Genomic DNA, 22,776 nt, shown 5'->3' with positions numbered 1-22,776 from the left:
GATAGCTTCATTGTTCTTTTGCTTTGTTAAAACAAGCTCTCCCATACCCCAGGCCAGCCTCCAACTCTATAGAGCCTCAAACTTCTGACCTTTCTGACTCCACCTCCTGAGTGCCAGGATTACAGATATGCAATTCCTCACTGGTTCAGGTGGTTCTGGGGCTCCGTGCACACTACACAAACACTCTACCAACTGAGCTACATCCTTAGGCAAGATCTAGAATCTAAAAGAAATATATTTCATTTGCATGAGTATTTTGCCTACATGTATGTCTGCCTACCTCATGCATAACTGAAGCCTGCAGACAACACCAGAGGGCACTGGATCTCCTGAAACGGGAGCTTGAAAGAGTTTTGAGCCACAGTGTGGGTGGCAGGAGTCAAATCCAGTATTCTTAACCATTGAACCACCTCTCCAGCCCCCAACATGTAGAATTTTAACTTGGGATATGCTTTACCAATTTTGTGATCTTCACAACATATGAAAGGCAAAGAATTAGCATCCGTCTTCTTTGTGGAATCCGAGATGGCAAGCACAAAAGTCAAGGTTGTTAGTGAAAGCTACAGAGACAAAGGGGGACTGAAGGAGCCTCAACTCTTTGGAAACCCTTAGAATTAGGATGAATGTTTTTTAAAAAAAGATCATATCTGATGGCTTACATTCATTTAACTGAAGTCTAGAGAGAATTAACGTGTGTGATTCACCTCCTTAGAGACATTCCTTGAGGCAGTATGATAAACCACATAGGACATCAGGGCATCTGTCAGCTACCGGGGGCAAGCCTGAGGTATAAGGGGATTTTTCTTTCAATTTATAAAAGTTTAGGAAGATAACATCAACACTAGCCCAAGCCAGCCAAGCTGATGGCAGAACTTGACATTGTCACAAAGTCACAGATGTACACACTCAGTCAACACCGTCACTAGAATGAGTGCCATCTGTTCAATTATTCGCTGTTCATCTTTCAATGACAGGGATCCCATTCATTTTATATTTTTATTAGTTCTCTCAAGAATTTTACAGACACGTTTTGAACATATTCACCACCAACTTTCCTCCAACCCAACCCCCCTTCCCTATCCACACAGCTTTGCCTCTTTCTTTTTCCCATGAAGTCTAATTTCTACCAGCCTAACATTCTTGGATGTGTGGCTTTCCATTGGATCACGGTTGACTTACTAGATATGAACTCTTAGGGGAAACTGACTTTCCAGCTCCCAGCAGCTAACCACTGACTGTTTCAGGATATTTGGTCATCTGTGAACCCTAAGATTGTGTTCTTTGCTGAAAAACAAATTTGTTGTGATGTGGCTCAGCCCTAGCACACCCCTAGGTCAAGAGGCAGAGCAAGCAACAAAGCTGACAGGGAGTGAACCTAAGTAAAGAGAAAGGAGGGTCTTTGAGTTGAAGGCTATTCAAGACAGTGTGGAGAAGGAGAAAGGGCTTTTTGTCTTTCTGAGACATCAATGGAGGAGGAAGGTCAGCTGGGTGCTTTCTCTGCCTCTCTGAGCTAGCAGGTTTTCACCCCAGCATCTGGCTCCTGAGTCTTCATTGGTAAAAATGGAACAGCTGGGATTTTTGTTTTATAAAACAGCAATGGCCAATAGTGCCTCACTTAGGGTGGGACTTCATATGCCTGGCTCTCCTCTCCATCCCAAGATTTGGTCAGTTTAGGCTTGTGTGGGTTTTGTGCACACTGTCATGACGGCTGCAAGTTCAGATGGGCAGTTGCTCTACTGTATCCATAAGACTCTGTTTCCTTCTAAGTCATCCGCTAACCTTTTTAATGACAGGATCTATCAGATCATGAAGATGGTGCCCCTCCATCCACCCTGATTCTGGAAGTTATGGCCCAATTTTTCCTCCCAGTCCCATGCTCCCTGAAATAAGACTCAGACTCAAAACATAATTACAAATACCTTGGCCATATAGCTAGGCAGACCAGCCTGACTAGTTCATAACTTCAGATAACCCAATTATTTTAACCTACATTCTGACACGTGGCTGGTTACCTGTGCTCAGGTACCATGCACCAGTCTCCTCACATCTCACTGGGTGAATTTCCTGCCTGTCTGGCTCTATCCCAGAATTCTCTCTCCTCCCAGATGTCCACCCCCCCAATCCCCTTCTATTTCCTGCCTGAGCCATAGGCCACAAGCTTCTTAATTGACAGGTGATGCATCCATATAATACACAAGATATTCTCGCTACAGTATAGTAAGAAAATATTACCTGGGTTCGAATCCTAGCTTTGTGCTGTGAGACCTTGTGTATATTTAACTTATCTGTGCCTCAGCGGTCTCATTTGAAAATGGAAAGGACAGCTTTCTTTTCCTGTTGGGAACTTGGGTTCAGGTCCTATCATCCACATGGCTCACAGTTACCTGTAACTCCAGTTCCAGGGAACCCAACGCCCTTTTCTGACCCTTGAGGGTTCGTGTACACATGTGGCTCCTGAACATACACTCAGGCATGCAGACATACATGTAAATAAATACTTTAAGATAAAATATTTATGTAGACTGTAAATTTTAAAAAGTCAATTAAGTTTTTATTTTTCAATTAGAACTTATGACAACTCTTTTTTAGTAGACCAGTTTTCCTCTATTTAGGATTTATTTGCATTTTTAACTTAGAGAAAGCTTTTTAAAAATTTTAGGGAGGAATTTTAGATATTTCGGATCCTTGTGAAGTGTATTGTAAAGGAAAAAAAACTTAGATGCCTTATATTTCACTTTTTTTTTAGTCACTTATAAAACTTCTTTTTACTAGTTTCTTCTGTAAAAAAAAAAAAGTTCCATATTTACTAAAACTATTTTGGAAGGTATTAATAAAACTTAAGATCACTGAAAATAACCTAAAATATATTTTAATACGTTTTTCTGTTGTTGCTGTTGTTTTTGTTTCTTTGAAATGTGGTCTTACTATATGGTTCTGGCTGTCCTGGGACAGGCTAGGCAGATCAGCCTGTCCTTGAACTCACAGAGATGCACCTGCCTCTGCCTCCTGAGTGTTGGGACTAAAGGCAATCTCCTCGCCCAGCTAGTGGTTATTTTTAAAACTGATTCTCATGTGGGAAATGCTTCTTAACTGAGACTGCCTGCGGCTCAGCTGTGGAGGGCATGCCCGCCGTTGTTTTTTCACCAAAAGTGAGAGCTCTGGCTAAAAGTTCTTCACTGAAAGTTACTGTGTAACACTCAGTAAGGCACTGAAGTTATTTTGTGTTCAGTAGCCTTGTTTTAGTTGGGTGTGGTGGCTCATACCTATAGTCCCAGAACTTGAAAGGCTAAAGCAGATGTATTACTGTAGATTCAAGGCTGGCCTGTGTTTTAAGTGGTAGGGAAGAGGAGGAGGAGGAGGAGAAGAAGAAGAAGAAGAAGAAAAAGAAAAAGAAGAAGAAGAAGAAGAAAGGGGAAGAGGAGGAGGAGGAAAAAAGAAAAGTAAGAAGGAAGGAAAGAAGAAAGGAGAAAGAAAAAGAGATATAGAGACTTAGACAATTAATAACTAGATGGAAAAATTATTTTCACAATAGCTGTTAAACTAGTGCAGTAAGGAAACTCAAGGACAGGGGCCTTGCAACAGGCCAGCAGGCAAAGACACTTGTTCCCTAAGCCTGATGACCTGAATTCAGGCTCCAGAACATAGGAAAGACAGAGGAGAGAAGCAACTCCAAGAAGCTGTCCTGCACATGCACACATGTGCCCCTTCCATATCATACATATGTATGCACACCAGAATAAAGTTCTTTATTTTTTAAAAATAAAGTTAAAAACAAAGTGTTAAAAAGGGAATACAGAGACATAGTAACACTGTCGAATGTTATGTGAGTTCTGTGTTACACAGCTAACTGTAAAAGGCCCTGGAAGGAGTTCATCATGAGGGACTTTGCTTCTCAAAAGCCTAGGTTCCTCCTCTTTTCCCTAACACAGTTTCTTTCTTTCTTTCTCTCTCTTTATTTCTTCCTTCCTTTCTTTCTTCCTTTTGTTCATTCATATATATGACTGTCTTGCCTGCATATATGTATGTATACCACATACAGGCCTGGCTCCCAAGGAAACCAGAAAAAAAAAAAAAACATCAGATGCCCTGGAACTGGAGCTAGAGATGGTTGTAAGATACCACGTGAGTGCTGGGAATCCCTCTGCAAGAATAGCAGTGGTCTAAATTGCCCAGCCAACTCCCCAGTCCCTAAGACACTAGTCATTAATAAGCATGCCTCCTCATTGCAAACACCTGGATAAAATATGCCCTTACTTTCCCAGTACATTCCTGTCTCTCACAACAATCACTAAATTCCAAGGCTCAGTCCTCAAAATGGAGAGAGAGAACAGAAAAGCATGTTTGCCCTAAAGATTAAAACAAAACAACAACAACAAAACCAAACAAAAAAAACCTCAGGCAAACACGCTGAGGTCAAGGCTGGCTTTCTGGGTCACTTACTATAATGTAGTTGTTCCACGAACTCTTTAGGTGCAGAAATATCGATGAGGTTGCGGAAATAATATACAGATGAAGTTCTGACTCCTCCTTCTCTAGGCTGGAGCAGCTGTGCAAAGGAGAGGCTGGGAGAGAATTTCCTAAGCCAAACTCACTTTTGCTCCCATCAAGCCTAAGAAAACCTTCTCTTGGGGAGTCTCTGGGATCTGGAAGCTCCTGGGGTTCTTTTGTGTTTGGTGCAAGAGACAGGGAGCAGGCAGGCATGCTAGTAGCTGACATAGACTGACAACCAGAGAGTGTAGGCAAAGGCCGAGATGCACCCTGGCCTGCAAGGGACAGTTGCTTGAGGTCTGAAGGATGGGGAGTTGGGTCCTTGAATGGAGCACTGCTCTCCTGGTGGGACCTGTGGGTAGAAATGAGTATTAAATATGAATGAGAATTTAACAGTGAGGAACCAAGAGGATCTAACCACTAGTTTCAGCAATTCCTGACTTGGAAAGCAACTAACTTCATATAAATAGAATGCAAATTCTGAGAAGGGAGTGACCAGATCCCACTTTCTGTTATGGTTTGAATCTCTAGTGTCATCCTGAGTGATCAGTCCTAGCTATGCACCATTTTGAAGGCTATAGAGCCTTTGGGCCATGAGGCCTGGATAGAAGACATAGGTCAGAGAGGTAGGCCTGCCATACCTGGCCCTGGTCTGGCCTCCTTTTATGTCCCCTAGTCTACCAGTGTGAACAGCCACCAAAACACACTGGCACCATCAAAGCCTGAGCCCTTTTCTTTCCGTGCCTTCCCTTCTGTAGTTGGCCACAACTTCTAAAACTTCATAATAAATCCTCCTTCCGTAGGTCATTTCTGACCAGTACTTTGTCTTGGCAGTGGAAAAGTAACTAAGTCACAATTGACACTGACTCACGGAAGTTGGGCATGGCTATCTCTTGGCATGTTCTTCTTTCAGAGATAAAACCCTACCAATGTTATACAAAGAATCACTGTTTTAGATTTGGGTGGATTTTGTGACGGAGGTCTCACTGTGTAGCAGTGGTTGGCCTGGAGCTTGCTACGTAGACCAGGATGGCCTTGAACTCACAGGGATCCATAAGCCTCTGCAATACCACATCCTACAAAGGCATTTTTCTTTTCTTTTTATGATAGATGCTCTGGGCCTTCTTAGTGTCCCAATACTTTCACTGGAAGGACTTTATTTGTTTTTGTTTTTCAAGATGGGGTTTGAGTAGTTCTAGCTATCCTGGAACTCATTCTCTAAACCAGGCTGGCCTTGAACTCAGATACTTACCTGCCTCTGCCTCCTAAATTTAATCCTGGGATGAAAGGTGTGTGACACTTAGCACTAGATTGGCTAGGTTTTTTTTTAAAAAATATTTTATTCTAATGTATATGTGCATAGGTGTTTTGCCTGCCTGTCTGTGCACCACATAGTGCCTAGTGTAAGACTGAGGGGACATAACATCCTTTAGAACTAGAGTTCTAGACAGTTCTGAGCTACCATGTGGGTTCTGGGAACAGAACCTGGGTCCTCTGCAAGAACAGCCAGTGCTCTCAACTGCTCAGCCGTTTCTCTAGTCCATTCCTGAAGTTAATTTTAAGCAAACAAAATGCATTTTTCTCAGAACAGTACTATTGACTGCTCTGGTTTCAATCACCAGTTCCTTCTCTGAAACTTAAAGTCAACAGCTACAACTGAAAGGTTGCTTGTTTAAAATGTAGGCAGCAGCCATTTTAACTCAATAGTAGCATCTATATGGAAGTTACGGAACGGTCCTAAAATACCTTCTTTTGCACCACCGTGGTCTTTGCACCACTGTAAATACTCAAGGCTGTGTACAAGGTGTTGAGTTTCAGAATTTAAGCAGTTGCTGGGAGCATGCTCTGAGGAAAGCGAGCACTGCCTTTGTCCTCAGAGGGTACTTGGCATTCACATAGTGACAGCACTCCAATGACCGCTGAGTCTTTGTCTTCTGACTTTATGTACTCAGCATATTGACTACCACAGTACTGTGCAAATTCAGTGTAAACTGAAGGAAAACTAACTTTCTCCAAGATGCTTGCCATTTCTGGGAACACTTAAAATAACGGATGCTATGTATATGTGCACATATGTGTGGGTACATATACATGCCCTAACCTCCAGAACCAAAGGAGCTGGAGCCACAGGCAGCTGTGGTCCACCCAACACTGATGCTGGGAACCAAACTCTGGTTCTCCAAGAGCAGCAAACCTCCTTACCCACCGAGCCATTTCTCCAGCCCCTCCATCATTACTTATTTTAGTGGTTTCTGTCCTAGGGACCTTTTCCTCCTCTTTTGCTTTGTAATGTTTGGTTGGTTAAAGGAGATGTGCTTGTCATGGAGCCTGGGGAAAGAAGCAAGTATGGATACAGTGGCAAGAAGGTAGAGCATCTCCATACTCGTGGGGTTTGTGCTCCTGAAGTCCATCTTGCTCTGTGGGGCTGCAATGGCAAGATGCCCCACATATGTGAAACACTACTACTAGGTCACATGAGATCATGTGTCACACTTCCTACTTTCTGAATTTAGAGAGTATGTGGGGATGGTCTGCCTTTAAACATGTGAGCTCATGATGTAACGCCCATGATTTTGGCTTGCAGATACAGACTTGTTCAAGTGGCATCTCTAGAAATGGCATCTAGGAGGGCAGGTGCTCTAAAGTGAGATGTGGCTGGCCTAAACCAACCAAGATTCCATTAACAAATGATAGGAGCATTTGGTCTCCAACCCCCTGACTCCCAGGTTTACAGAACTCTTAACTAGGTCAGAAGATACTACTTCTTTAAAAAAAAAAAAAAGTCTGAGGAGAAGGCTCAGAAGTGAGAATGCTTCTGAAGCAAAGATGCTCAAGCATGGGACGTGAGTTAAAAACACCCAGAACATCATGAGTTGAGAGAAGGAATATGTTTTGGTGGATGTGTAGTCAGGTGTGGGGGAAGGGGGTTCATCTGAGGGCCCATGTTAAGGGACCAGCCATACAACAGTATAGTATAGAATAGAGTTTATTCAGGGTGTGAGGAGGGGAGTTGAGAGAGTAGAGACTGACAAAGGCAGAGAGAGAGAAAGAGAGAGAGAGAGAGAGAGAGAGAGAGAGAAGGAGGGAGAGGGAGAGGGAGAGGGAGAGAGAGAGAAAGGAGGAGGAGGAGGAGGAGGACGAGGAGGAGGACGAGGAGGAGGACGAGGAGGAGGACGAGGAGGAGGAGGAGGAATAAAGGCCATCCATGAGCATGTGGAGAGAGAGGGAGGAGGGGAATGGGGAAAGAGGGGCAAAGGGGTGAGAGGACAGAGCAGAAGCAAGAAAGCAAGAAGGCAAGAGAGAGTGGAGGGGGCAAGCAGCCCCTTTTATAGTGAGTCAGGGACACCTGACTGTTGGCAGGCAAATGTGGACAGAGTTTAGACAACATGCTAACAAGGTGGGGAGCAGAGACAGGAGGACCCCTAGAACTTCAGGAGGTGGAGATCAGAGACATAAGAATCTTCAGAAGGTCAAAAGGTCAAGGGCAAAGACAGGAGGATCCCCAGAACCTCAGGAGATAGAGGACAGAGACAGGAAGATCCCTGAAGCTTGCTGGTCACCAGCTGAGCTCCAGGTTAAATAAGAGTCCCTGACTCAGAGGAGTGAGAGACAAAGTGACAGAGCAGAGTATCAGATGACAGCATCCTCTGGCTCCATGAATCCCAGGGCACACCCCCATAAAGACATGCTCACTCATACACACAAGTGAGTTTTTCAAACAGTGAAATGGCTCCCCGTGTTTTCTCTCGTAAGCTCTATGAATACACAGACCTATCCATTGATGAAGTTACGCTAGGACTGGAGAGATGGCTCAGGGGGTAAGAGCACTGACTGCTCTTCCGAAGGTCTTGAGTTCAAATCCCAGCAACCACATGGTGGCTCACAACGATCCATAATGAGATCTGACGCCTTCTTCTGGTGTGTCTAAAGACAGCTACAGTGTACTTACATATAATAAATAAATCTTTAAAAAAAAGAAGTCACCCTAAGGAGAGAGAAACCTGAGTACTAATCTCCTCATCAGAGACCATGAGTCTGTTTTCCATCCCTCGGGTGCTTACGCCTGTTGTTTATTACTATCCTGAAAAGTAATCTCACTTATGCATCTCATGTCCCAAGACAGCAGCTTCCTTCTTCCAGCCCAGCAGCTTTTCATAATTAGGCTTTAGCCTCACATATGTGAGGCGCTGCAGAGCTCTGCCTGTGCACATCCAGTGGCCGTGGACCTCTAATTAGTGTGCTTCCCATCCTCCATCCAGCTTGCCTTTTGTTTATACTTCAGGTGTTTAATTACAGAGATGACACTTCAAGAACTGGCTCGGAGAGGAGACTCAATTCTGCCCCCCACGCCCTTTACTTAGAAACTCTTCCATTACACTTGTGGAACACATAAGTTACAGTGTTTTCAGAGACTCTGGGCCCCTGGCCGCTGGGTATTTTTCAGCAGCAAGTCCTCTATTCCAGTGGGATTGTTACCAACCTTTCCCTGGGATTTTTAAAATTTTAACGCATGATGTGAATAGGCCCATGTCCAGCAGTGGAAGCTGTAAAATGTGAATTTCCAACTGTGTTGCCCTGAGAAGGCTATGGGATTCAGTGAGAGAGAATGAAGCTGACAAACATCAGAGCACAGAGTGCTGTGCCACACACACTGGGGGCCACCAGTACCCCAAGGCTGATGACCTAACTTTGATCCCCAGAACCCACAAGGAAGGTGAGAACCGACTCTTGCAAGGTATCTCTAACCTCCACATGCACACTGTTACATTGTTGCATACACATATACCAAACATACAATGTATATAAATGTATTTTTTAAAACTGCAACATAAAATGAGTTTTGATGAGCAAGTTAAAATAATCTTACCTGAGAGAGGATTCATTCAGACTTCTAGAAGGTTTTCTTCTCCAAAAGGTAGGGCCATTATTCTCTTGCTTGACTTAAAAACAAACAAATGTGGTCATTAATTATATAATTCAAATCTATGAGGACCTAATGTTATTAAAGGGTAGTGACACAAAACCCTAGTGCCAATGTCACTCTATGTTGGCCTGAGTCTTCTTTTACAAGGGGACAAGGAGAGTCTGCACCTCTTCCCCAAGCATGAGTAGGGCTCAGCCTGCTTCTGTACTTGGTGGAATGCCTGATCGCGTAGACACTGGTCCTGGAGTCTGTGGGTAAAGGCAAGAATGACCAAAGCCTGAAGGGAATCAGTTCTCTAGGGCAAAAGGCTTAGACACCAAGTCTTTGGTCAGCTAGCCCAGTGGATTTCAGATGGGACATTCATAATGCTACCCAGCTGAAAACATTTGTCAGCAGGCTGAGAGATGGCTCAGGCAGTCAAGTTCCTGCCACACAAGAACCTGGGATCAGATTCCAGCATTCATGTAAAAGTTAGAGGGGTGTGGGCATGTGTCCATGACCCTAGCACTGGGGTGACATGTGTCTGTAACCCTAGCGCTGGGGTGGCATGTGTCTGTGACCCTAGCGCTGGGGTGACATGTGTCCATGACCCTAGCGCTGGGGTGGCATGTGCCCTTGACCCTAGTGCTGGGGTGGCATGTGTCTGTGACCCTAGTGCTAGGGTGGCATGTGTCTGTGACCCTAGCGCTGGGGTAGGGGTTAGGAAAAAGATCCTTGGAATACAATGGCCAGCCAACTTAGCTGAACCATGAGCTCCAGGTTCAGTGAGATCAGGTCTCACAACAACATGTGAGAGCAGCCAAGGAAGACACATGAATAGATCTCTGACATCAACAAGTATGGGTACACACACATGCACTCACAGAAACATGTATATATGACACATACACAGACTTGTACAAAAAGTCCCACACACACATAACACACACAGGACACTTTTTAGAAGACTATGTACCCTGTCTCGAAAAACCAAAAAAAAAAAAAAAGACACTATGTGAAGACTAGAATCATCTGGAAGAAAGTCTGAATGAGGGGCTTTCCAAACCAGGCTGGCCTGTGAGAATGTCTGTGCAAAACCATCTTGATACATCCATTGAAGTAGGAAAGTACTCCCATTGTTGGCAGATCATTCCAATTAACTTAAAAAGGGAAAGAAAGAGTGATCCAGACACAAGCATGCCTTCTCTCTGCCCTTGCCTGCTGATATGATGCTCTGCTTCAATTCCTGCCTTCACCTTCCCACCATGACGGACTATAACCTGGAATATAAGACAATAAATCCTTCCCCCCCAAACTGTTTCCTGTCATTTTATATTATCACAGAAACATAAATGAAACCAGACTAGAGAACAAATTTGCCTTCTCTATTGCAAGAGATTTTATACTGAAAAAAAAAAAAAAAAAAAGAATCCTGTTCCTGTGAGGATGTTCGAGTTGAATTCTATAAACACCTCCTTCCCGTCAAAACTGAGAGGCTCCCCAATGCCTTTACTTTTAGATTTTTCCCCCTGCATCATGAGCTTTAGGAAATGTCCTAGGTTTTAGCTTACATATACATATGTGTGTATGTCTGTGTGTGCATGTATATACAAATACAGCTTGTGGTGGTTTAAATATGCTTGAATACGGAGTGGCACTATTAGGAGGTGTGGCAATATTGGAGTAGATGTGGCCTTATTGAAGGAACTTTGGGGATGGACTTTGAGGCTTAAGCTCCACTCAGTGCTGACAGAGTCTTCTGCCTGCCTTTGGATCAAGATGTAGAACTCTTGGCTTCTCCAGCACCAAGTCTGCCTGCACAATGCCATACTTCCCACCATGATGATAATGGACTGAATCTCTCAACCTGAATATTATCTTTTATTAGAGTTGCTCTGGTCATGGTGTCTCTTCATGGCAATAAAACCATAAGACACAGATATATACAAATTTTTGGTTCTATTTCTATTTCTTTTGTTTTTGTTTCTCTACATAGCCTTGCTAGCCTGGAACTGGCTATGTAGGCCAGGCTGACCTTGAACTTGTATTGAGCATCCTGCCTCTGCCTCCTAAGTGCTGGGTTACAGATCGGTGCTGCTGGCTGTGCAAACTTCCTTCTTGTTTGTTTTTGTATTGTTTTGTTTGCATTTGTTTTTTGAGACAGTCTCCTGTAGTTGAGGCTACCTCAAGCTCACTATGCAGATGATGATAACCTTTTTAATTCCTGATCCCCTGCCTCTACCTCCGAGGTGGTGGGATGGCAATCATATCCCACCACAACTCCTTCCATTACTTTTCATTACATTATATTTCATTCTGCTTTGGGGATTAGTCTGTTTTCTTTAAATCTCTAAAGTGTCCTCTGTGGTTCTAGCACTATGACAGTAACCAGTAGTCACATGAAGCTGTTTGAACCCAAACTGAAATTCAGTTACTCAACAGCAGTCATGTTCTATGGCTAAATGTGTCAGTGTTGGATGTAACTCAATCAGTTATAGAACACATCCATAAGTGAAGTACGTTTTCATACTGACAATGTTCTAGAATGAATCTAAAACTAAGTAATTATTGGTCCAATCTAATCCAGAGCTTTGGAAGTTTCTTGTCGTCACTGTTAGCACTAGTTTTGTTCCTGTAGTTTGCTACAGTTTGTGCTGCAATGTCTCCCAGGGGCTCACTCCCAATTGCATAGCGCTCCTGGAAAGTGCTAGAGCTCCCACAGGGTAGAGGCCAGGAAGAAGTAAACGAAAGCATGCCCGCTAAGTGGATAGTGGGACCTGAAGCCCTTCTGATCTTTCTCCCCATGTCTGAACTGGCCTGAGATAAACACCTTACTGTGGCTGTTTGTATTACTGTTAATTTGGGTACCCAAAACTGTTTGTACAAGAGTCCAAATGTCCTCATGTACAACACTGAGGGACCCTACCCCCAACTGGTTCTGATTGGTAAATAGACCTGCGGGCAGCCAATGGCTGGGCAGGGTAGACAAGGGCGGGACTTTTAGGAATTCTGGGCGAGGGATCAAGTGGGAAGAAGGAGATCTGTCATGCTGGGAGACGCCTGAGAAGGTACTAGACAGAGAGCACAGCCGCCAGTAGGAGCCAGGGAAGTGCAGCACGTCTGGGTCTAGAGCAGCCAAGATGGAATATAGGATTTAGTAAATAATAATTTGGGAATATTGGAAAGAGGTGGATTAGCCACGTGGAGGTTAGGAAGTGGCGCAGCCACTGAGCTGTTTTAGACATATCAAAATATAAAGGCTGTGTATGAGTTCCGGAACCCAGCACATTGCTCTACCACGCTCCCTTCCAACCCATGCTGCTGTGCCAAAGGCCAAAACCGCGGGACCACGTGGCCTTGGACAGCTGTGTGAGCCGAGCTAATCCTTCCTTTGCGTTCATTTATCTCAGGTACTGTTCAGTGAAGGAAAGCTGACTGACTCATTTAATAACCGTTCTGCATCTAAACACAGAAAATCCAAAATGCTGACTGGGGCCCACAGAAAGACACGTACATGTTCACTAGGAAAAACTACATTTTCTCTGTATCTCTGGAAAAGCTGGGTCTAATAATCTTATATGATGATTTAAAGCAAGTGTTTTTAATTACAAATTATTTGCATGTTGAGTTTCCCTTGTTCAGATGATCTCGTTGACTAGAGAGTGGACAACTTTGCCACATGATAAAAATATTCCCTGGGCTTTCTCCCGGGAGGTTTGAAGTCAGTCCTAATAATTACCTTTATTTAAGGTCTCAGTGGGTCATGCTTGTTGCTTCTGTAGACATGACATTATCATTAACATTAAAGATTTTGGTAAGAATTCTTTTGACACAGCTGGTCAGATGGGTGTGAAGCCTTACTTTAAGATCACATTACCTAAGAAGTAAACCAGAGTATCCTACATATAAAAAAGAATGCCTCACCAAATAGTTTACCTCAACAGAAAACACAAAGTGGGTCATTGTTATCATGATAGAAACGGTGAACAGCTTTTATCTTGTAATGTGTATTCTCGATTTGTACTGGCTGGTTTTGTGTGTCAACTTGACACAGGCTGGAGTTATCACAGATTAGGGAGTTTCAGTTGGGGAAGTGCCTCCATGAGATCCAGCTGTGGGGCATTTTCTCAATTGCCCCTTGTGGGTGGTGCCATCCCTGGACTGGAGGTCTTGGGTTCTATAAGAGAGCAGGCTGAGCAAGCCAGGGGAAGCAAGCAAGCCAGTAAGGAACATCCCTCCATGGCCTCTGCATCAGCTCCTGCTTCCTGACCTGCCTGAGTTCCAGTCCTGACTTCCTCTGGTGATCAACAGCAATGTGGAAGTAAGCTCAATAAACCCTTTCCTCCCCAACTTGTTTCTTGGTCATGATGTTTGTGCAGGAATAGAAACCCTGACTAAGACACAATTCTTGTGATAAGAGAAGGATTGTATTTCGAAGGACATCTGCAGGAGAATGCCAGATGGGGTGGGCAGGAATGGAGGTGCACACCTCTAATCCCAGCACTCAGGTGGCAAAGGCAGGTGAATCTCTGTGAGTTCAAGGCCAGCTTGCAGAAACACATCCCTATGATACCTCTGAATTATCTGAAAGTAAAGAATAGATGATGGAAGAGATCCTGTGACTAGCCACACAGAGGTACACAACAGAAATTCTCCACTGTTCGATATCCTTTGCAAAGTTTCTAGGAATTCCGATTCCATTAACTTAAATGCAATTCCATTAAACTTAAATGCATTTCACTGTATTCTTTCCAATATGTTTTCATGTTCCTGGCCCTGTTGAAAAAGAGCCAAGAAAACGATGCATGTGGGCAGGTTGAGAATGCATTTGAGGCAACCAACACAAGGTAGATATCCTAATTAGTGTGACAAGAGACCAGTGAGCGGCCAGGGATCTCATAACCCTGCTAATGATGCCTGGTACAAACAGTTTCCATGCTGTAGCTACCTAGGTGCAGAGTTGCTGGTCCATTAAAGGGAAAAACATCACACACCTTCTACTGTGCAGCTGTCTGATACTCTGGGAGACTCATTCTGGCTTGAAGTGAGAGGACCAGTGGACAGTGAATGGCCACTCTACTTGCCTGAAGAAAAGCTTTTCCCTGAGCATCTCAGACCTTCATTTCCCACCTTTCCTTTGACATTAAGAATGCAATCCTTTATTCACTCGATGTCTATGAGTATTTTGCCAATGTATACATATGAGCACCACCTCTGTGCCTGGTGGCCACAGAGGTCAGAAGAAGGCATTGCATCTGGAGTGACAGATGGCTGTGAGCCACTTATGGGTACTGAGAACTGAACCCGGGTCCTCTGTAAGCCCAGCCAGTATTTTCAACCACAAACCTGAGCTATAGAGCAAACACTATCTCAAAGCAAACAAAGAAGCCCAGGATGCTCCATGTTCTATATATGGCCACTTTGTGTATCTAATTTGATTCCTTATCTTGTTTACATCCCCAGGTAACATCTGACCACCCCAGACGGCTTTCAGCAAGAATCCTGTTTGGTTAAATTAGCCTGAATGCCCATGACTTCAATGCTTCCTCTGAGTAGTTTTCTGTCCAGTAACCCAACCCTGCTTCCTGGCTAGCAATCCCACTTGCGCTCGATGGCCAGAATTAACCCCAGTCCTAGATACTATGGAGCCTATTTCAAAGGTCCTAGATTCAGCGTGTTTTAACCTCTTTACCTACTGCCAGGGGCAGGTCATCAGCAATGTTTCTCCTTTGTTTGCCTATTCCTTCTTTTAGAAGAGTGCTTGTCTTGAGCTTGCAATTTTCCTGTCTCACCAGTCCAAGTGCTGAGGTCACAGGTATGTGCCACCACACGGTTCAAAAAGTATTCTTGATGAACAAATGCTGTTCAATGACCACCTTTCCTTTTGAGGCCCCAGGCTCAAAGGCTCGCCAGACCCAGGTTCATAAACCTTCTGTTTACCCTCAATACTTCTTCACCAGAGTTTTTTTTAAACCTATGGGTATCAAAAGGCAGAGAAACCTTGTCTCAAAAGAAAAAAAATTAAGCAATGTACTACATACCTTTTTTGCTAGCATAGCTGTGGTGAGCTGGAAATAGGGATTTCCCGACACCTTTCAATTTTCTGCGCTCTTTTTTCAAGACCGTTGAAGAATAGATAATCCGAATGTGCTGGTTGATCTCTCTGTCTGGTGAACTCAGAAATTCTGGGTAATCGTCAATCTGAAAAAGAAAACTGATCTTGTTAAAAGAAAATCACTCATTTTGAGATAATAATTTTCACACAACTAAGGACAGGCTTACTGTTATGGTTTGTATATGATTGTCCCAGGGAGTGGCACTATTAGAAGGTGTGGCCTTATTGGAGGAAGTGTGTCACTGTGGGTGTGGGCTTTACAACACTCATCCTAGCTGCCTGGAAGCCAGTATTCTACTAGCAGCCTTCAGATGAAAATGTAGAATTCTCAGCTCCTCCTGCCCCATGCCTGCCTGGATGCTGCCATACTCCCACCTTGATGATAATAGACTGAACCTCTGAACCTGTAAGCCAGCCCCAATTAAATGTTGTCCTAATAAAGAGTTGCCTTGGTCATGGTGTCTGTTCACAGTAGTAAAACCCTAACTAAGACATTTACCCTAAGTCATTTTCACGTTCTCTCTGGGACGCCTTTCCTCTTCTTGTTCCCTACTCCCTCCTTTAGAACACACATGCACTTTTATTCTGCTTTGAAAAGTCACTTCATCCTCTAAGACTAGCCTTTCACTTCCTCAATGGAAGTACCCATGGCATTTTCTTGAGGGAACTCCACTCCCTTTTCTGGGCTTCTGTAACATTCTATTTAGTAGATTTTATTTCATATTAGTAGAGTGTATAAATTCTATTTAGTAATTTTTCATATTTCATTATAAATATTTGGTTATGGGGACTGGAGAGATGGCTCAGTGGTAAAGAGCACTGACTGCTCTTCCAGAGGTCCTAAGTTCAATTCTGAAAACAGCAATGGTGTACTCATATAAATAAATGATTTTAAGAATAGATAAATATTTGGTTATGGTTGTTTTTCTTCTTAACTGCTTGTTTCTCCTTTGAAATTAATGAGATAATAAAAAAATAGGCATTTTCACTTCCTGAAATTTCAAAATATTGCTGGGATGACCATACAAAATGGACCACCCAATTAATAGAAGTGTCCATGGTAGAGGACTATAGATGAACTAGGCCACATTAAAGGATTCATTCATCTAAAGTGACATTAGGCTCAGAAAAACCTAAGCTGTTCAACATGGATCAACTTCCTTTCAGGATTTAACATCCTCTGTACACAGTAAACCTTAACCCTCCCTGCAACAGGGAAAGAAAGAAATTAATTAATTACAGCTTAATTAAATACCTACTCAAGAGTATTTCTAAGAGAATATAAAGATGGAGAAACCACAATTCCAAAGAATGGAATATACCGATAAAATGTCCAAAATATGGAGACATCTAAGTAGATTCCCTCCAAAATGGCTTGTGCCAGCAATTGTGCTAGCAATTACGTGCATTACGCCATCCAGAGCTTAACCCAAAGTAGAAGCTATTTTTATGTTTGGAACTTGGCAGGTCTACCCAGTGTGTAATTAAAAAGCTCACTGTATCCCTAGCAGGTGTTTTTTTTCCATTATACTCTGCTTGGGCTTCAGAGTAGCAATCCCTAAGGAAGCTATTTTTGAAACCTCTGAAAATTGCTAGCATAACCCAATCCACTCACATGTTCCAAAAAGAATCTCTGGTTTTGTGAATGGGGGTGTGCCCATTGAAATATAGATGACCCTCTCAGACTAACTCCAATCATTGCCACATAGCCAAGACCCACAGCTAAGAAAGAGTAAAGGAAAAAACAAATTCAAGTCTTGGTCCTGTGTAAAGGATGCAGCTTCTCACCCAGAGGCTTCCAACTAAGCATGGCTTTGGCTGTCACCAACAGCAAGAGGCCAAAACCTTTCACAGAGAGGTACGGTATGGAGGAGTTTAAAAGGAGTTTTTATTGCTTCTTGGCAATTTGGGTTTTTTGGTTTTGTTTTTAAAGATTTATTTATTTATTTTATGTATATGAGTACACTGTAGCTGTATAGATAGTTGTGAGCCTTCATCTGGTTGTTGAGAATTGATTTTTAGGACCTCTGCTCACTCTCTGCTCCGCTAGACCCTGCTTGCTCAGTCCCTGCTCACTCCAGTCCAAAGATTTATTTATGGGCTGTCTAGGTGGCTCAGCAGGTAAGAGCACTGACAGCTCTTCCAAAGGTCCTGAGTTCAAATCCCAGCAACCACATGGTAGCTCATAACCACCCGTAAAGAAATCTGACACCCCCTTCTGGTGTGTCTGAAGACAGCTACAGTGTAGTTATAGGTTAACTACACTGTAGCTGTCTTCAGACACTATAATAATAAATAAATATAAGATTTATTTATTATTATAAATAAATACACTGTAACTGTCTTCAGACACTCCAGAAGAGGGTGTCAGATCTCATTACAGATGGTTATGAGCCACCATGTGGTTGCTGGGATTTGAACTCAGGACCTTCAGAAAAGCCGTCTCACCCACAGAGCCATCTCACCAGCCCGGCAATTTTTTGTTGTTGTTGTTGTTTGTTTTTTGTTTTGTTTTGTTTTGTTGTTTTTTGAGACAGGGTTTCTCTGTATAGCCCTGGCTGTCCTGGAACTCACTCTGTAGACCAGGCTGACCTCGAACTCAGAAATCTGCCTGCCTCTGCCTCTCAAGTGCTGGGATTAAAGGCATGTGCCACCACTGCCTGGCTCTTGAGATGTTGCATCTTATGCAGCCTAGGATGGCCTGGAAATTGTATTCCCTACAACCAAGTCCCTTAAGTAGCTGAAATTACAGGATGAGCCAACAAATACCTATTTTCTAATTTGTTTAATTCATCACACACACACACAAAAAAAATCCCCAAATTGAGATGGATAAAATGTAAAGTGGTATTCTATTTTCAAAGGAATTCAGCCATAGGATTCAGCCACCAACCTCACCACTTCCCACTTTGGCAATTCATGCCTAAGAACCACATAATTTGCTTATCAAGGTAACTACATTTTTCCTATTGCAACCCCTCAAACCTTCTAAAGATATCACAAACATTTGTAGAGAGATTGCGTGCTATATCCTCAGTGGTTAAAGAGGCCGGTGCCGAGGTTAGCAGATTTGTGCTAATAAATTCCAGCTCAGTTATTTCAAATGCATGACCCGTATAGCCCCTCCTACCCTCCATCTCGTCTTAAGGGGCATATGATACTGCCTTTCTTATGATACCATGACCAACTGACATTTGTCATCGTTGATGACCACTGACTACTCATGAGAATCATTACAATACAACTGTGAGCCATATCCTGCTCTACCCAACACAACATTCATTTCTGATTATGGCGGCAAGGGGTGCTTGGAAGGGGACAGAGTATCCATTTGTTTCTGTCTCAAGTTAGTATGATATACTATGAAGAAATGGTATTTATCTTATAGTACTTCTTGGTCCAGTGACTAAACTAAACTATTAAGAATCTATGCATTTGTGTCATTTTATCTTATTTATATTGACAACTGCTATTGATTTATCTTACTATTAAGGTGCTACTTTCAAAATGCAAGGAGAGGGCTAGCGAGATGGCTCAGCGGGTAAGAGCACTGACTGCTCTTCTAAAGGTCCTGAGTTTGGATCCCAGCAACCACATGGTGGCTTGCAACCACCCATAATGAGATCTGACACCCTCTTCTGGTGCATCTGAAGACAGCTACAGTATAATACACCGGAGCAAGCAGACGGGACTGGGTTCAATTCCCAGCAGCCACATGATGGCTCATGGCCATCTGTACAGCTACAGTGAACTCATACACATAACATAAACAAATAAAATCTTTTAAAAAAATAACAAAAAAACAAAATGCAAGGAGAGCATATTCTTGATATGAGCAAGTCAATCCATAATGACCTGATTCCTTCATAATGGTTTTAAAACCTTGTCTTGGGTTTTTAATCAGATTTTAAAACTGGAGAAAAAGAATTACCCTTATCTAGCCACTGATTATTTGTTTTCTAATTTGTTTAATTCATCAAATGTATTTTTAATCTATTTATTTATTTATTTGTTTGTTTGTTTGTTTATTATGTATACAGCATTTTGCCTGCTTATATGCCTGCAGGCCAGAAGAGGGCACCAGGTCTCATTATAGATGGTTGTGAGCCACCATGTAGTTGCTGGGAAATGAACTCAGGACCTCTGGAAAGCAGCCAGTGCTCTTAACTTCTGAGCCATTTCTCCAGTTCCCACATGTATTTTCTTAAGCATCTACAAAAAGCACCCAAACGAGACTGGCCTAACTGAACTACATCCCCGGTTTTACCCACTTGAAGCTTCTCTGATTCTCTGCCATTTTGCTTTTTTCTTTCCTTTTAAATCATAGTGGTTATTATGTTACCATTCTCAGTTATAACTATTTCAAGAACCCGTATCTTTAGGATCATTCTACTTCCTCAGGGTGCATTTTGCTAAGTGTGATTGTGTGAATGTGTGCACATGTATGTATATGTGTGTGTTCATCCCTTTTCTGTATTCTTGATATTGTAAAGCTTAAAATTGATTTTTGTTTTTGGCTTAAAAATACCAGTTAGGCAGTCTACCACTGATTCACAACCCTAACCCTAAAGGGGACACTATTTCAAGGGTGCTGGTGCTAGATCCTGAGCTCAGGGCATGTCTATACTAAGAGCACACTATGACATGGCTTAAGGTTATTCTTGTCATTATTTATAATTGTCAAGGGACTACAGGTTCTAGAAGTACTTACTGAAAAGCACATTGTCCAAAGAAAAGGACTGGGAATAGTTGCCAAGAGACATACAGGCTGTCCAGAAGAGATCAAATCATGATAAATGAAGAAGAAGGAGGAGGAGGAGGAGGAGGAGGAGGAGGAGGAGGAGGAGGAGGAAGAAGAGGAGGAGGAGGAGGAGGAGGAGGAGGAGGAGGAGGAGGAGGAGGAGGAGGAAGAAGAGGAGGAGGAGGAGGAGAGGAAGAGGAAGACAAGGAGGAGGAAGAGGAGGAGGAGGAGGAGGGGGGTGAAGAAGCAGGAAGAAGAGGAGAAGAAGGAGTCAGTTTAGGTAGGAGCAGCAGCAGATGTGGTGGCACATCCCTTTAATCCAAGCAGGCAGATCTCTGTGAGCTCGAGGCCAGCATAGTCTATAGAGTGAGTTCCAAAATAGCCAGAACTACACAGAGAAACCCTGTCTTGCAAAACCAAAATTAGTTAATTAATTATAATATAAATGTATTATACATAATATATTTTATATATAGTATAGATTATGTGTTTATTATATGTATGTATATATGTGTATGTATGTGTATATATATATATATGCATGTATGTATGTATGTATGTTAAGAAGAAGGGGAGGAGGAGAAAGGAGAGAGAGAGATTGATTCCTGAGACAGAAGCTACTGTGCCTTGATGGTCAGGTCCAAAAGAACTAGCAGAATCCAGTTTTTTCAGTCTCTCTAAAGAAGATTATATCCACCAATATGTTGTCAGAAAAACCCTTAAAGAAAAAAGAGAAGGAGCCCAGGACCAAAGCACCCAAGCTTGGGCAGCTTGTCACTCCATGTATAGCAGCACCAACACTGACATGACACTCTGAAGAGACAACAAGGGGGCGGAGCAAAATAGGCTAAACTTCTGGGCAAGAGAGTGAAGGAAGCCAAAGAGAAGGACTGGGAATCGTTGCCAAGAGACATACAGGCTGTCTAGAAGAGATCAGACCATGATAAATAAAGAAACAAAAGAAAGAGAAAGAAAATTACCAGGAGTTGAATGAACAGCCCCGTGTTGCTACAGTTTCAGTAAGCTTCTTACATCCTTTTTCCTGGCCTCACATTCTCTGCCTGGAGATAACAACCACTCTTAGTGTCTGTCCTTCCCACCACTGTTTTCTCCTACTATTAGTAAATACAACCCTAAGCCATACACTTTTTTTACATTTTTGTTGTGTTATGTTGTGTTTGAAACAGTAACTTGCTGTCTAGTCCAAGCTAGTCCTGTGCTCATGCTGGTCTCGAAGCCATATCTCAGCCTTCCTGCCTCCACTTCCAAGCACTGGGATTATAGACATGTGCTACCTTGCTTGAGTTTGACCCAATTTAAAATCTTATTTACTTATTGTTCAAGAAAAAGCATGAATGCAGTCCCCCTGACTTAGTTACGGTTTCTGTTGCTGTGAAGAGATGCCATGACCACCACAACTCTTATAAAGGAAAATATTTAATTGGGGCTGGCTTTCAGTTCATAGGTTTAGTCTATAATCATCAGTGGCAGGATGCATAGTGGCATGCAGGTAGACATGGTGCTGGAGAAGTAGCCCAGACTTCCACATCTGGATTGGCGGGAAGCAGGAAGAGGGTAAAACACTGGGCCTGGCTTGGTATCTGAGACCTCGAGGCCCAGGCCCAGTAACATACTCCCTCCAACAAGGCCACATCTCCTAATCGTGCCACTGCCTGAAGGCCTGTTGCGGCCATTTTCGTTCACACCACCACAGCCCACTATCAGAGATTATGCAGCAAACCCTGAGTTGTAATGAGTAAACTTCACTCTAAGAAAGTGAAGCCAGCAAACCCTGAGTTGTAATGAGTAAACTTCACTCTAAGAAAATCACTTTGTGATAAGTTATTGCAAAGTAAGTACTTTTTGTTTCTCTAAACAAGACAATTTTTTTTAACTTTGTTTCCTTTTCACTTATTTTATTCTTCTTTCAAAAGATTTATTTTACTTCTAATTATATGTAGTTGTGTGGGGGTGGTTGTATATGAGCACATGACTACAGATGCCAGCAGAGGTCAGAGAGAGAAAAAAGTAGAAGGAAGAGAGGCAAGGCGGGGATGGGGTCAGGAGACCTTTCCAATAGCTGTGAAAAAGAATGAAACCTTGCCTAACACATGAGGGTCTCCAGAGCATGCTAAGAGGTGAGCTCCTAGTTCTAGACGAGATCATATCTCAGAGAGACAGATAGAAAGTAATGGAGGAAGACATTCAGTGCTTCCTTCTGGCTGCCCTATGCACACACAAGTCCATGCACTCTACACACATGTATATACACGAACATCTACACAGACAAATGAGCACACACACACATACACATGTGCACACACACAAGCACTAACACACATACATGCACACACACATACACAGACATACAGACACAAACAGACACACTGACACACTTATTTGTATGTAAGTAATACTTTTTTGTATTTAGGGGCTTTTGTTTTTTGTTTTAGTTTATCTAGGGGCTAGAGAGTTAGTTTAAGAGTGTCTGAGGCTCTTACAGAAGACCAAAGTTTGGTCCCCTGTACC

At 42.8% G+C, this 22,776-nt stretch overlaps 1 protein-coding gene across 1 annotated transcript in view; it reads right to left on the bottom strand.

The window, feature by feature from the left end:
• Positions 1 to 22,776, bottom strand: part of CUNH12orf56 (chromosome unknown C12orf56 homolog) — a 54,866-nt gene that overhangs the window by 26,381 nt on the left and 5,709 nt on the right. The window contains exons 2-4 of the mRNA XM_031350063.1: positions 15,433 to 15,592; positions 9,356 to 9,428; positions 4,441 to 4,840 (exon numbers count right to left, since the gene is read on the bottom strand). Of these exons, the coding sequence (XP_031205923.1) occupies positions 4,441 to 4,840; positions 9,356 to 9,428; positions 15,433 to 15,592 (633 nt within the window). The remainder of the gene's footprint in view (positions 1 to 4,440; positions 4,841 to 9,355; positions 9,429 to 15,432; positions 15,593 to 22,776) is intronic.

Source organism: Mastomys coucha, unplaced genomic scaffold (assembly GCF_008632895.1).
Source record: "Mastomys coucha isolate ucsf_1 unplaced genomic scaffold, UCSF_Mcou_1 pScaffold4, whole genome shotgun sequence".
In the NCBI taxonomy this organism is placed as follows: Eukaryota; Metazoa; Chordata; class Mammalia; order Rodentia; family Muridae; genus Mastomys; species Mastomys coucha.
Note: the sequence above shows the minus strand (reverse complement) of the source record. Positions and strands in the feature narration are given on the sequence as shown.